The sequence below is a fragment of the Pieris brassicae genome, chromosome 6, assembly GCF_905147105.1.
Source record: "Pieris brassicae chromosome 6, ilPieBrab1.1, whole genome shotgun sequence".
NCBI lineage: Eukaryota > Metazoa > Arthropoda > Insecta > Lepidoptera > Pieridae > Pieris > Pieris brassicae.
The window spans coordinates 2,784,069-2,798,511 of NC_059670.1; the positions used below are offsets into that span (position 1 = coordinate 2,784,069).

The 14,443-nt window shown below is 37.4% G+C and overlaps 2 protein-coding genes across 2 annotated transcripts; both read right to left on the minus strand.

Moving 5' to 3' along the window:
• Window positions 1–89: 89 nt before the first annotated feature.
• LOC123711139 (protein AAR2 homolog) lies at window positions 90–3,956 on the minus strand. Its single transcript, XM_045663564.1, has 5 exons — window positions 3,649–3,956; window positions 2,984–3,186; window positions 2,434–2,655; window positions 1,886–2,012; window positions 90–706 (listed from the first exon to the last, which is right to left on the minus strand). The coding sequence occupies exons 1-5, from the start codon at window positions 3,849–3,851 to the stop codon at window positions 286–288; spliced, it is 1,176 nt and encodes a 391-aa protein (XP_045519520.1). The 5' UTR covers window positions 3,852–3,956; the 3' UTR covers window positions 90–285.
• A 3,865-nt stretch (window positions 3,957–7,821) lies between these two features.
• Window positions 7,822–8,553, minus strand: LOC123710599. The gene has a single exon (XM_045662614.1). The coding sequence runs from the start codon at window positions 8,551–8,553 to the stop codon at window positions 7,822–7,824; it is 732 nt and encodes a 243-aa protein (XP_045518570.1).
• Window positions 8,554–14,443: the final 5,890 nt, after the last annotated feature.

The window sequence follows — 14,443 nt, forward strand, 5'->3', positions numbered from 1 at the left end:
AAAAAATTAAAACTTTATTTTCAGATAGCCAAAAAGAATTCCTATTGATACTTAACAGAATTTAGCATACCTCTCTTCTCTTTCTATCTTGTTATCGATATGCACCTGTACAATTCTTACGCACATCACTACACCTCTCCATAAGGCCTGTAAGTGCGAGGCAGACAGTTAATATGATATATGACCCGAAGCCTCAGTTCATAATGCGTCTATATATAGCATACTATATATAGCAACACTCTCGCCTTAAATGAGTTAGTTGGTGTTCAATATTTAATTGGAAATCTAATCATCTATTGGTTCATCAATTTTGACTATCACCGGCCTCTCATCTTCCTCATCTTTGTCCAATCCTGTAAAATCCCATTGTAATTTGTCCGTTAAGTTGTCTTTAAACCTCTCAATCATTGTCAAGAGTCGGCCATCAACTTTGCTCACATAGGCTGTTTTAAAAAACTCCCGAAGTTTCTTGTAAACAAGATTTTTGTTCATGACAATATCTGCTAGAAAATCCTCCGGCATTTCTTCAATTTGCACTTCAACTGTGCGAATGAAATGGAAGAACACTGAACGGTATTTGTGTATTGCCTCATCGCAGGAGCAAAAAAGTATCACTAAATTCTTCCAATGTTCAAATGCTTCCAAGGAGTGACCGATAAGGAAGCATAGATATGCGAATTGGAGTTCACCTATTATGTGAAGCGGTCTGAAAAAGTTGGCAAGTTTATAGGTTAAATACTTAGGGCAGCCCAAACTGTTAATGTAGATAGGTAATTAAAAATATTCTTACTCAAGGAATTATTCATTCAATTCAATAAGCAGAGAACAACGATTTTAACCACTTACATTCTACAATATTTATGAATTGAAATTAATTTTCATATATACCCCTTTATTATTATAAAACACTAGCTGCCCCAGCGAACTTCGTTTCTCCTTAATGTGGTTTTAGTTAGCCTTAATACCGCGACACTAAAGAATAATTTCACTGTATTATCGTCACTATTATTTGAATTTGAATTACACTTCGGTCTAAGTAACATGTGGTTGGCTATGCTAACACAAAAGTTTAAAAAAGTAGAAATAAATGAATTTCACGGTATTTCGTTAACTACAAAATAAATGTAATTTATACTTTAGCCTCAATAACACGTGGTAATCATTATATTGAATTGTAGCTTATATGACAAGTTTGTCGGTTTACCATAGCAGTGCCATCTATAGATTACTTACTCAATCCAGTCGAAAAGTATTGACATCCATTAGAATCTTTTGGAGTTAACAGATAATTGTGACTGTCAATTAATTATAGACAAATAATTTAAAAAATAAAATATAATTCCGACTATAATTAAGGATCTAAGCTATCCTATCTCTTAAGTTGGACCAGACTGCTCACGGTGTGCCAATTTAATTTAAAATCGGTCAAGTAGTTTAGGAGTCCATCGCGGACAAACATAGTGACAGGAGATTTATATATATTAAGATAATGACTCTAAAAGCTATCGTGTGTCATATTAAAACTAAATAAATAATATTTTGAGATCTAGAACTTTCTAAAAAAACTTATTTATTAAGGAATTCAGATTTATAAAAATGCAGCGTCGGCGTAAGCCTACAAGCTTGCTTCATCGTGCGACTCACATCCCTGTAGTCGTAAATTCGAACCCCGGCTGAATATGTGCATTTAACACTTGTATGAGATAGGCATGCCTTAGACCCAAAAACTCGGCGTGTTCGTCAGGGATAGGTGGCTGACCTACTTGCCTATTAAAAATTACTTGAATAGCAATGACTCATAAAATATAAACAAACACACACAAGGTAATATGCCAGAATATTATTCTTGAAACTTGGATGTTGATCATAAAATGTTTATACTTACTCAACATGTTGTGCAATCATTAGTTCAAGTGTGTATGACTGGTCAAGGTAGTGTTTGGTGATTTCTTCCGGAGTCGAACCTGGTGGAAACTTGTCATGTGGTATCTCAGTGAATCTTAACGATGCTCCTGCAATCATTTTTAAATATAGCTTAAAATGTGTATCACACCAGCTAAACCACTCGACAGAAATAAATAAAACCCATAGAGCATCTGGTGCATTCACATTACATATCAATAAACATTTGCAAGTACCTACTATTTTTTTAAATTACTATTCCAAAATGAAAACTTAAGAACCAAGTTAAGAAATGATTCTAATTAACTCCTTAAATTGTCAGTGCTAGCGCCTGTTAAGTTACAAAAAAATTACATAAATCTTTTAATTGTCCCTAAAACGTTTGTGTGTTTAAATAACATTATACAATTCTCTTCTCTTCAATAATCTATCATACTTACTACAAGGTTTACTAAATCAATCATAGTAAATTTTTATTGCACACAGTGTTTTGTTAAGATTCATAAAATTTCCTTAATCGACCCATAATACCTGGCACTGGTTGTAAATTTGGCAACATTGAGGCTTCCTTCTCAGCAGCTGTGATGCGTTTGGCACGTTTTGCATCTGATTGCCCTGGAGTTTCCTGATTCTTATCTTCAGTATCTATTGACGTTTTTACTCCTCTTGGTCTGTCTTTATCGGGAGTTGATAGTAATTCCACAGATGCTCTAATCAGACCACTCTCCGGTGAAAATCTGTTTACCAAGTCCTCTGTAATATTACAGATTATAATTTATATTTTTTGTTTTATTAAGTGAGTGTTTTCATATAAAATAAATTTTCTGCAAGGCAGGCATTTTGTGCAATGGCTTATTTTAGACAGATTTAATTTATAATTTAGATTTGTTTCCCTCAAAAATTTACTTATAGAAACATAAAATGAACATAAAATTCCATAAAAATTCGGACTTCAAACTCTGATTTTATATCTTATTCTTAATTGTCAGAGTGGTGACATAACTAAGTGTGATTTCCGTATGTCAAAAACATCTTGGGTTTGACATAGGGTTCTTGGTCTCCATACTACTCCGTATATTACCTGTAATCTGAGAAGATAGTAGTTTCCACTTTTGCCAAATATCATAAGGATAAGGGCCTAAATGTCTATCCAATGTTAGCAAGTTATCTTTCAAGCGCTGAATACTTTCATCTGTGACCTCATCTTTACTCATGTCTTCAAGATTCTTGTCCCACAGCTTTACTAGAAATTCTTTCTTTTGGAAATAATGCATGAATCCAGACCTGGAAGATGTGAATTACCCAACAGTAAAGAGAAAGTCATATGTACTTTTTTCTCAGTTTAATTAGGATAGATTATATTAGGTTTAAAACTGCTTAAAATATTCACTATTTAACAACAATATACTAGGTTACCATTAGTGAGACCTACTCAATGTGTAAATAAAAGAGCTTGTACATAATTTAAGCTAAAATTTATGGGACACAAATTAGAAATAACAAGCCATAAAATTTTATAGAGACTTAATAGCAGAAATATATTATGGTAGTTACATACCTTAATTTTATTAGTGTGCATGTTACAAAATGTAAATATGTGAAATCAATGTGCAATACATAAGCAACTCTACTTCAAGCATCATAAATCAAAGCATCCTATCAAACATCTTTTGATTTTTTAAAACTAGGGCGGTAAAATAAGACAACCTTAAAACTTGGACTAGTAAGAGTTTTCTATTTATTTACCTCGGGGAGACATCGCCCGTGCCTTTGCTAACGCCGGAATAGTGGATGTAATGCAATCCAGGTGGTATCATTTTAATTCCACGAAAGTCTTCATCAGTATTCCAACATTGCATATCGATCCCAAATTGGGTCTCCTGTGGAACACCAAGAAATACAAACGTGCCAGCTTCTATAAGAAGTTTCTTTGCAGTCTCTTGGTCCATTTTGTAGCATAGATCAACCTTGTCTTGCAATAAAAATATTGTAACTAATCAATATGTTTACATTTAGCATAACATCGCCATTCCCTTACGGCTTAGCAAACAGAGTTTGACATATGACATAGGTGAACACAATAACGAGTACATAATACATTCGGAAATTTTAACTGTCTGGTTAACATATGACAACTGGCAGGATAGTTTCATACTGACGGAATATTGTAACTCTTAAACCAATTTTTCTTTATTTCCTCGCTGTTGTCCATTAAAATTAATTTTCCTACTTCAATCTCTGTCCTTCTATCTAATATAAATATTGATGTATATAGAAATTTAGCAAGTTTCATTTTTCAAAACAATATAAAATTATAATAATTTATGTACTTTTAGGGTAGTTTTACTTTAGGTTGTTTGGTCCTTATTTGGTTAAAATAAAACTTCCTAATAATTCGTTGAGAAGAGGTGAAGATGGAATGTGGAATGTGTTTAATTTTTAAAAACTGTAGATTTATATACAAAAATTATCCTACCTGGCCACTAGTGGTAACATGTGGTACCAAGATGCGAAGGGTGCGTAGACAATAAAATCGAGGCGCGGCAAAAAGTTGTCCTTTTTGTTGCGCGCAACCGTCGAAGGGTACGAACGTGTTCTTCTCAGAACAGTTCGACATCGTGGTCTAACGGTAACGCAATTAACTGTTCTTTTCAGAACAAATTATTGTTTCATGACGACACGTACTAATCACCTACAGGATTCCCCCTCTAGCGAAGCGTACCGGCAGGCGTATAACGCGGCCTCGGCGAGTTGTTCTGGTAGGTATTGAGGTGTTCCCAGTGTCTTGTTGTTTCAGGTTGTTGTCATCTTGATGTTTCAGGGTGTTGTCATTTTGATGTTTCAGGCTATTTGATGGTTCATGTAGTTCGCTCGCACTTGATGTGTTTTGCTTGTTGCAGGTACTCGTTGTTGTATCAGTAGGCACATCTTGCTCGGCGATAGTGTAGGCAGGTTTAAGTCTGTCGATAGAGATATTCATTTCACGGTTAGGTAACTGCAGCGTGAATATCTTGCTGTCTCGTTTCAGCACGCGATAGGGTCCGTCGTAAGGTGCTTGTAATGGCTTCTTTACGGCGTCTATGCGTACAAATACGTATTCACATGATTGTAGGTCGCGGTGAACGAATATGGGTTTTGTGTTGCTGTGTGGTTGACTCGGCATTGGTTGCAGGTTACGTATTTCGTCGCGCAGCTGATCGATGTAGCCAGAGTCCCTGATGACGTCATTGCGGGTCGTTGATAAGAAATCACCGGGTAAGCGTATGTTGCATCCGTAGGTAAGTTGGGCGGCGCTTACGCCGGTGTCACTTCGCATAGCGGCGCGTAATCCGAGTAGGACGGTTGGTAGCTCGTTGATCCAACTTCTTGCGGTCTGTAGTCTTGCCTTTAATGCGGCTTTAAGGACACGGTGCCATCGTTCGATGATACCGTTACACTGTGCGTGGTATGAAGTTGTACGCGTTTTTTCGATTCCTAGTAAGCGAGAAAGAGATGCAAATACTCTGCTTTCGAATTGGCGTCCTTGGTCCGTTGTTATTGTTACAGGACAACCGAAACGGGAAATCCAACCTTCGTATACCGCTTTGGCGACGTCTTCAGCTGATATTTCGCATAATGGGTATGCTTCGGGCCATCTTGTTGCTCTGTCGATCATTGTCACGAGGTATCGATGACCGCTGGCCGCGGTAGGTAGCGGACCAACGATATCGATGTGAACGTGTTCGAATCGTTCGGTTGGTGAAAAAATTGATAATCGACTTGATGTGTGGCGTTGTATTTTGGCGCGCTGACACTGTAGGCATACTTTTGCCCACTTGCTGACGTCTGCGTTCATTGAGGGCCAGAAGTAACGTTGCGTAATTAATTTTTTCGTAGTTTTTATTCCAGGGTGGCTAACGTTATGTACTGCGTTGAATGCGGTACGTCGATATTCTTCTGGTAGGTACGGACGTAACTGTGAGGTTGAAGTTTCGCAGTGTAATTTGATGTTTGAGACGGGCAGGTTGACTTTCTTGAAACATAAGTTGCTCTGTAGACTGAGTGCTTTAATGGTATCGCTATCGCGTTCTTGAGCTTCTGCAAGTAGATTGTAGTCGATCGGCGATGGACAGGTGATTGCTTCGACACGTGATAATGCATCTGCGGCTGCATTTTGAGATCCACTGACGTGTCGTATATCAGTGGTAAATTCGCTGATATAAAGTAGCTGTCGGGTGCGTCTCGGTGATTCGCTGTTTGTATTTGTTTTTGTGTAAGCGAAAGTTAGCGGCTTGTGGTCGGTGAATATAATTATTTCTCGTCCCTCGAACATTTTGCGGAAATGTTTGACAGCCATGTAGATGGCGAGTAGCTCTCGATCGTAGGTACTGAAGCGCGTTTGTGCGTCGGTGAATTTCTTCGAGAAATAGCCGAGTGGTTGCCATGAGTTGTTGATAAATTGGTTGAGTGCGGCACCAGCTGTTTTGTCGCTAGCGTCGCTGAATATAGCAAGTGTCGCCTGGTGAGACGGATGAGCAAGTAAAGCGGCGTTTTTTATGCTCTCTTTACATGCTTCATAAGCTTGCGTTGATTCAGTGGTCCAGTCGGTCTTAGTTTTGTCACGCTTCTTGACGTTGTGCAGGTAGGTATTTAACGGCGCTTGTATGGTGGCGGCATCTTTGATATTTTCACGGTAAAAGTTTATCATACCGAGAAAACATCGTAGTTCTTCTACGGTTTGTGGTTTTGGAAAATCTGTAATAGCTTGTACCTTCTCTTGGGGTGGCTGTATTCCTTCCGCTGTGACTTGGTGACCGAGGAATTTCACAGTTGGCTGGCCGAAAACACATTTTGATGGGTTGATGGTGATGCCGTATTCTTCTAGTCGCTGTAATACGATGCGTAGATGTTTTCGGTGCTCTTCCTCGTCGATTGATGCTATGAGTAGATCATCAACGAAAGGGAATACGAAGTTGAGTTCGCGCAGTACTTCGTGAATAAAGCGTTGGAAAGTCTGTCCGGCGTTCTTTAGACCAGGACACATGCGCGGAAACTCGAAAAGACCAAAAGGTGTGATGATGGCGGTTTTCTCCACATCTTGTTCGCTGACTGGCAGTTGTTGGTACGCGCGATTGAGGTCGAGTGTGGAGAAAATTTTCTTCCCTGCGAGTTGGTATGTGAAGTCACGTATACGTGGTATGGGATACCGATCGGGCTTGATTATGGCGTTGAGTCTTCGGTAATCGCCACACACGCGTAGGTCTCCATTCTTCTTTGGCACGACGTGAAGAGGTGATGCCCAAGGGCTTTTGCTTGGTCTGCATAACCCTTGATCGATCATGTTTTGGAATTCTTTCCTGACCATTTCGTAACGATGCGGTGCAATGGGGCGTGGCTTGCAGTGAAGGGGCGGTCCATTTGTTTCAATGAAGTGTTCAACGGAATGTTTGGGACTAAGCTTCATTGAAGTGATTCTGGTTGTGCCTGGGAAATCTTCTAGTATGCTGTGGTAATTTTGCTCAATGTCAATACTACGAACTGTAGGTATGTCTGCAGTACTGAGTTGAGCGTTTGTTACCAGTTTTGTTTTCCCGTCGATCAGTCTTCTGTTTTTTACGTCGACAATGAGGTGGTGGTACTGCAAGAAATCTGCTCCCAGGATTGCCTTAGACACATCTGCTACGACGAATTTCCATGTGTATGGTCTTCGGAGGTTAAGATCAAGTTGGAGTGACTTCTCTCCGTATGTTGGAATGACCGTGTTGTTGGCGGCGTAGAGTTGAAACGGCAGTGGTTTTTCGCGTGAGCCTTTTGCCTTTGGTAGCACGGAGATATTGGCTCCTGTGTCGACCAAAAAGGTAAGTTTCGTTACCCTGTCGGTAACGAAAAGGCGGTGTGATGATTCGGTAACGCCAGTTCCCGCCGCGGCCAGCGTTACTTTTAGTTTTCCGACTGATTTATGGGCTTGAAACTGCATGGTGGTGTGTATTTCTTCGCGTCCATACCGTAGCGATGATGGTAATAGCAGTACGGCATTGGAGATTTTTTCCGGCTTCGATCTTCCATCTGCGACTCTCGTCGGTTTTCGTTGCGCTTTGTTGATGCGTTCCGCGAGCGTGATTGTAAATGGTAGCGAGAACGACTGTTGCGGTAGTTGTCGCGCGGTTGTACTCGTAGCTCGGCAACTTCCAAAGACAACCTTCTTATTTCACCGATGAGGGTGTCGATGGTTGGTTGTTCTAGAATTGGTGGCGATGCTACAGGTGTGAAAGGCGTTGCGACGGCAGCGATGTGTTGCGACGGCGTATGGACTTCCATCATCTTGTCCGCGAGCAAGGTCAGGTTGTCAAGTGTCGTTTTGATTTTAAACGCTTCGCTGACGGCTAGCACGGAACGAATGTGTGGCGGCAGATGCTCGAGCCACATCATTTTGATGGTGCTCTCGGGAAATTTGTCCTTGTTAAGCTGCTTCATTTGCCTCATCAGCTGGCTGGGTTTCTGGTCTCCAAGCTCAACTTGCGACAGTAGCTTCTTCGTTTGTGCGCTGTTAGATTCTTCGTATAGCGATATTAAACGGTCTTTAATGGCGTTGTAGTAATCTGCTTCCGGCGGCGAGCAAATGAGATCAGCGATGTTTTGGATACCTTGCTTTTCAAGCTGTGCGATGACCATCAGGGCGAGCTGGGCCTGGCTTCGTTTCAGATCGGCGGTTGCTGCTTCGAAACTGCAGAACCAGAGGAGCGGCTGGTCGCGCCAGAATAGTGGCACACGGAGCGACAGTGAGATACCGGAGACTTCTTGGCTCGACGGTTGTGATGAAACTTGACGCTCTGCACCGGAATTTTCTGTGTTCGTCATCTTCAATTTTCTTGGTGTTCTTCTCGGGGTCACCACTTTAGGGTAGTTTTACTTTAGGTTGTTTGGTCCTTATTTGGTTAAAATAAAACTTCCTAATAATTCGTTGAGAAGAGGTGAAGATGGAATGTGGAATGTGTTTAATTTTTAAAAACTGTAGATTTATATACAAAAATTATCCTACCTGGCCACTAGTGGTAACATGTGGTACCAAGATGCGAAGGGTGCGTAGACAATAAAATCGAGGTCCTTTTTGTTGCGCGCAACCGTCGAAGGGTACGAACGTGTTCTTCTCAGAACAGTTCGACATCGTGGTCTAACGGTAACGCAATTAACTGTTCTTTTCAGAACAAATTATTGTTTCATGACGACACGTACTAATCACCTACATACTTATTATATACCTAATTTATCTGATCCTTTACCAAATTTCGATCCAATTTCAAATCCAATAAAAGAAATCTAATAACACACTTCCTAACTTTTTTGCATGGCTGACGCACAAACCGTGTAGGCCAAGAAAAAAAACAATCAATTTTTTTTGTCATGTTTAGAATGGATGTTATTCAAAGTAAAATAACCATTTATTTCCATTATTACAATAAATATGTAATGGGAACTGAAACAAGTGGAAAAAATTGAATTTAATTAAAAAAAGCAATTGAGCCGTTCTAACTTCTAAAAATATAAATAATATTATGTTACAAGGAACTGTTATTAAATTTTGATGAAGTGTAAATTCATACGATTTATAATGTGTCAATAATATTAAATTTAATGTAGTAGCCGTCACTCGACGCAAACAATTGTTATTCGTTAGTCGAACGCGCCGCGAACCGCGTAACCAAAAAATTCAATCAATTGTAAATATCCACAGGCAGGAATTTGTTCATTTACGTTTGACTTTTGAACTATATAAAAGTTGTATCATGACACGAAGCAGCGTTTCAAGTACTTTGTTCTCTTAGGTTCCATGTAATTTTTTTGTATACAGAACTGGAGAGATTTGTCCACGATGTTAAAAGAGATGTTGCTGGGTAAAACTTGAGTGAGCTTCTAGAAGAGCGTTGTCTGAAAGGGGAGACAGAATCAGGTTGTGTGATGTGTCGTTCCATGCATAATTCTCGGGAGTGCTGTCTATAGAAGACTGACGACATAACTATTCAATCGTATTGTATTGGGTAGTACATATATAGTCTTTCATAATAATGTGTGTAGGTAGTTTGGTTGACGTGTATATTTTCAACTTAACTTGGTGTAAGTATGAGAAATGATTGGCAAGCAATTTTTGAAATTCAAATTTTCTTACGGCTCAATGGGAAAATGTCGTTCAAACCGCATATTTTCAGTAACCGTCAAGTGCATATAACACAGCAAGCGGCAGGCTTAACAGCGATGTTAACAGCACCTGATTTTTTGTTTTCGGTACCGATTTTTTTGCCTAATTATTTTTCAACAGGTGACGAATTCCTGTCTCGAGCACCACTAACGTTGACGTGGCGAGACGTAGTTATGTTGCGGTAATCATGAATGATGAAATGCGCTTTAGTTTTGCCGTATGCAATTAGTGGATCTACTGAGTGCATGTCGTGAATACGAATTGTCAAAAATTGAGACCAAATTAAAATAGTTATGTAAGCCCTTTAAATTGAATTGAAGCCCTAATGAACTTATTCATCGGCGTTAGGTTAGATAGGCATTTGATAGTGTGGAAGCTTATAGAGGCCGAATTTCCGAATAGAGACAAATGTCACAGACCATACATGATTTCTAGACGAAATATAATTTTGTACTTGGTAAATACAATCAAGAGAAGGGTAGTGTTGGCCTAGTGGCTTCAGCGTACGACTCTCATCTCTGAGGTCGTAGGTTCGATTCCCGGTTGTGCACCAATGGATTTTATTTTTATGTGCGCATTTAACATTAGCTCCGACTAATGAATGCTCCGAAGGAAAACACCGTGAGGAAACCGGCTCGCCTTAGACCGAAAAAGTCGACGGCACAGAAGGCTGATCACCTACTTGCCTATTCGATTTAAAAATGATCATGAAACAGATTAAAAAAACTGAGGCCCAGGCCTAAAAACTGATTGCCACTGATTTTTTAAAAAAAGAATCAAGAGTCTAATTTGTCTATTTTTTTGTGTGCCACCACTATGTAGAAACAGCTGCCCACTAAAGTATCAAGAAAAGAGCGTATTTTTCTTTAAAGGCTGGCAACGTTCTCGCGAGCCTTCTGGCATTGAAAGTGACCATGAGCGGCTGGATCACTAAACATCAGATGAGCCTCCTGACCGTTTGTTTAATTAAAAAAAGTTAATATAGTGATAATGGCCCTTGAAGCAGTAAGTATATTATAAAATCAATGTTGGTAAGCATATTATGTGAATAGGTATGTTTTTTGTTAAATGGTATTTAATTATTCCAGTCATTTACCATTTATATTTTGCTTTTCGAGAGTATTATATTTCAATGCAGCTAAAATATTAAAGCGAAGGTGAATGAGAAATGAAAATTTAAAATAATTCTGGTTTTTTGTTGAAAGTACTTCATGAAATTGAAATCGAAATGAATGTTTGTTTAAACTATTCTTGCATGTCGATGTTTTTCTTAACACGTCAGCAAAAATAGATTATTTATATTACAATATCAGTATAAGTTACTAACGTAATTTGGATATTGGAATTGCGCTTTAGCATTTATTGAAATTTAAGAATTGTTTGCACGAAAATAGCTTCCATTTCTATAGAAATTGAGACAGCATATCGATATTCCCGATTTTTGTTAACACTGACGAATAGAGCCTTACTATAGGATACACTTGGGAAATTAGGATGTAAATTTCCATTTCCCTCTCGCAAACCTATATTCAGAGATTCTTTGTTTTCGTCAGAAATTTAAGGATACGAGATCTCATGGGATGCTCGAGTTCGCGAACGAAAAATATTATATTCTGTGAAAATCGCCCAGTCATGAATCGAGTGTATTGGTAAGTGAAAAGAATTTCAGTTTTCAAATCTATACATGAAAAATTCCAATAATATTGACATGTAAAATTCAAATATTTATAACGAATGTTTTTATTCACATAATATTATATACGTAACGTTAAAATGTTTCATAGAAAACGTATTTTTTTTTAATACCGATATAGACCTAGTCCACGAAGGTAAACCTTGTCTAAAAATATATATCGCACCCTCAGTAATAAGTGTTTTTGGTACTTATGTATTAACCCCACCGTGGCACCGGAGCTGTCCAAAAAACCTGTTATTATTTATTGTTTAGTTAGGTTAGTATATTAATATTTCATTTAAATAACTCTTTCCGGTGCGTGACAGTGGTTAGGGTTATTATAAATTTCGTTTTGAAAATGACGGATTTCCAAATCGTTACTAGAACTAGGCGCGGTGTTGTTAATACGTAAGTACCGTGCTTTTTCGCAACAATATTGGGGAATTTTGTTAAAGTCATGATTATGAAACTATATTGTGCAAGAATTATGTAACAAAATCAGTCGCGAATAATTACTTGCAAAAAAGCCTAGTTTTTAGCAAAATTTATCTATTAAATATACGACCTACAAATTAACTACATCAGTATTAATTTTCTAGTATAATATATCGAATCAAAGATAATTGTTCTTTACTTGTAAACGGTTGTAACGAAACTCATCTGTTTTGTTATAGAAGGGTACAAACCCGAATTGCGCAACGTTTGAACAGTCTAACATCTTTAAATATGGACACTTTGCTAATTAGTAACTTGTAGCAGTAAAATCGGGGATGAGCGGTTGGGTGTGAGAGAGAAGCAAATATGTTTACAGAGTTATTATTGTCCTTTTTCTTCCTCTCTGAGCTCTAACCGCTAGAGAATTTCATTTCGTGGCATAAGTATTTAAATTTTCACTAACAAAACTACACTACAGTACACACCGAAGGAATATCAGTCCAAGGAGGATTTATATTGAAACTTTTTTAGATATGACGTATTCCAATTTCAAATTGCTTGCCAACATCTGCTTAACGTTTAAGCTGACTTTTAGTGACAATTAATTGTTTTTGTGTCAATGAAATAATAAATATTAACTTCATATTAAATAAGAAGCGATACATTTACATTAATGTAAATGTACGTATCGCTTCAAACATAATTTTATAGCTTTTAGCGGCCTTGTTCTGAAACCTACTGACATTGGTGGAAAGTTATTACAGCTTTTTAAAAATAGTAAGGTGGAAATGACATATATTCATGCGGGCTTATTATCTAACGCGGAATAACCCATCACGTTTTTTACCATAGTTATCATAGTTACACGGAAAAGCATCGTTACCTTGGAAACAAAAGACCACCAACTCGGAACAAATTACAGAAACATGTGTTCAGGGTGACTTCCGTATCTACGTCTAAAATATATTGAATTTTGACATAGTGGAGTTGTTTATATAGGATAGTTCGCGCTAAGGCTCATTTCTGATTCTCATCTTTAGTATACCTTTTATTAGGCCGTTTCAGTTTAAACTAACGAAAATTATAATTTTTAATTTGCAACTTAATAAATTAAAATTATTAAAAAATTGTTTACGAATTTCTGCAATAAATGTTATAAAATACAATTAGTGCATTTTACTTTTGGTTCAAGTCATTAAAAGTAAATAATTTATTACAAAAACAAGTCTTTATAGAGCAAACACAAACTCAAAGTTGAGTTGGAAAACTTTTAATAGTGTTCTTGTCTCTAGTGAGCTTCAAGACTTGTCACGTATATATCGGTTTTCTTAGAAGTTAAGGCTTTTATTTTGTGTGATAAAACTTCTTAACTCTATATATATAGTTTTATTTATGTTTATTTAAACTCTACCCCCTTAAAAATAAACATCACTTGCTATTTTGGCTACACAACTCTGTCTGTCAATTATGTAGGTATATGTTGTGTAAATTAGACAATTAACTTATCTTCTATGATATGTCAAATTGACATACTATATCTGTGTCCTCAAACAACATTTTAGCTCAAACGACACTAAGCTAAATGCCGGATTAGTTAACCACGAATTAAACATAGTGCTATGACAGTTTTGTCTTACGTTTATACGTAAAAGGTATTTAAATCTTTACTAAATTATCATTAACGCTGTGTAAGTTCAGATACACACATTTGTTCCGTGTTTTAGGAACAAGAGTAAAAATAAAATTGTACTATTTATTTAATTATTAGCAAGAAAGCACTATAGAAAAGTCAAATAAACTATAGAGTTTTCATATTGGTAGTGGGTAACACTTGTCGAAAAGTTAACTTGTCTTAAGTCCCTGTACGGTTTCACAGAAAACAAAAAAATAATTGTTCTATCATGTATGGCAGCTGAACGAAAAGAGGTAGATATATTTTAGCGATTACATATACGAACTCGACAAAACGTACAAATAATTATAACAATTAATAGTATTCCTATAGACCTTATAAGATAACTTTCAGTAATTATTAGGTGGTAAATGTTATACAAATAAAGATTTTATTTTAAGGTAAAAATTGATAGAAAAGATTTAAGAAGCAATACTATAGAGTAACAAATACGCAGTTGAATTAAAACCGTCATATAGTAGGAAATTCAGAATAAGCCATGCATGAAGAAAACCTCTCAGAAGACAACCCTTTGGTTGTCTTCGTGTCATGGCATTTTGAACTTTAAGCCGTGTCTGAGCACTCT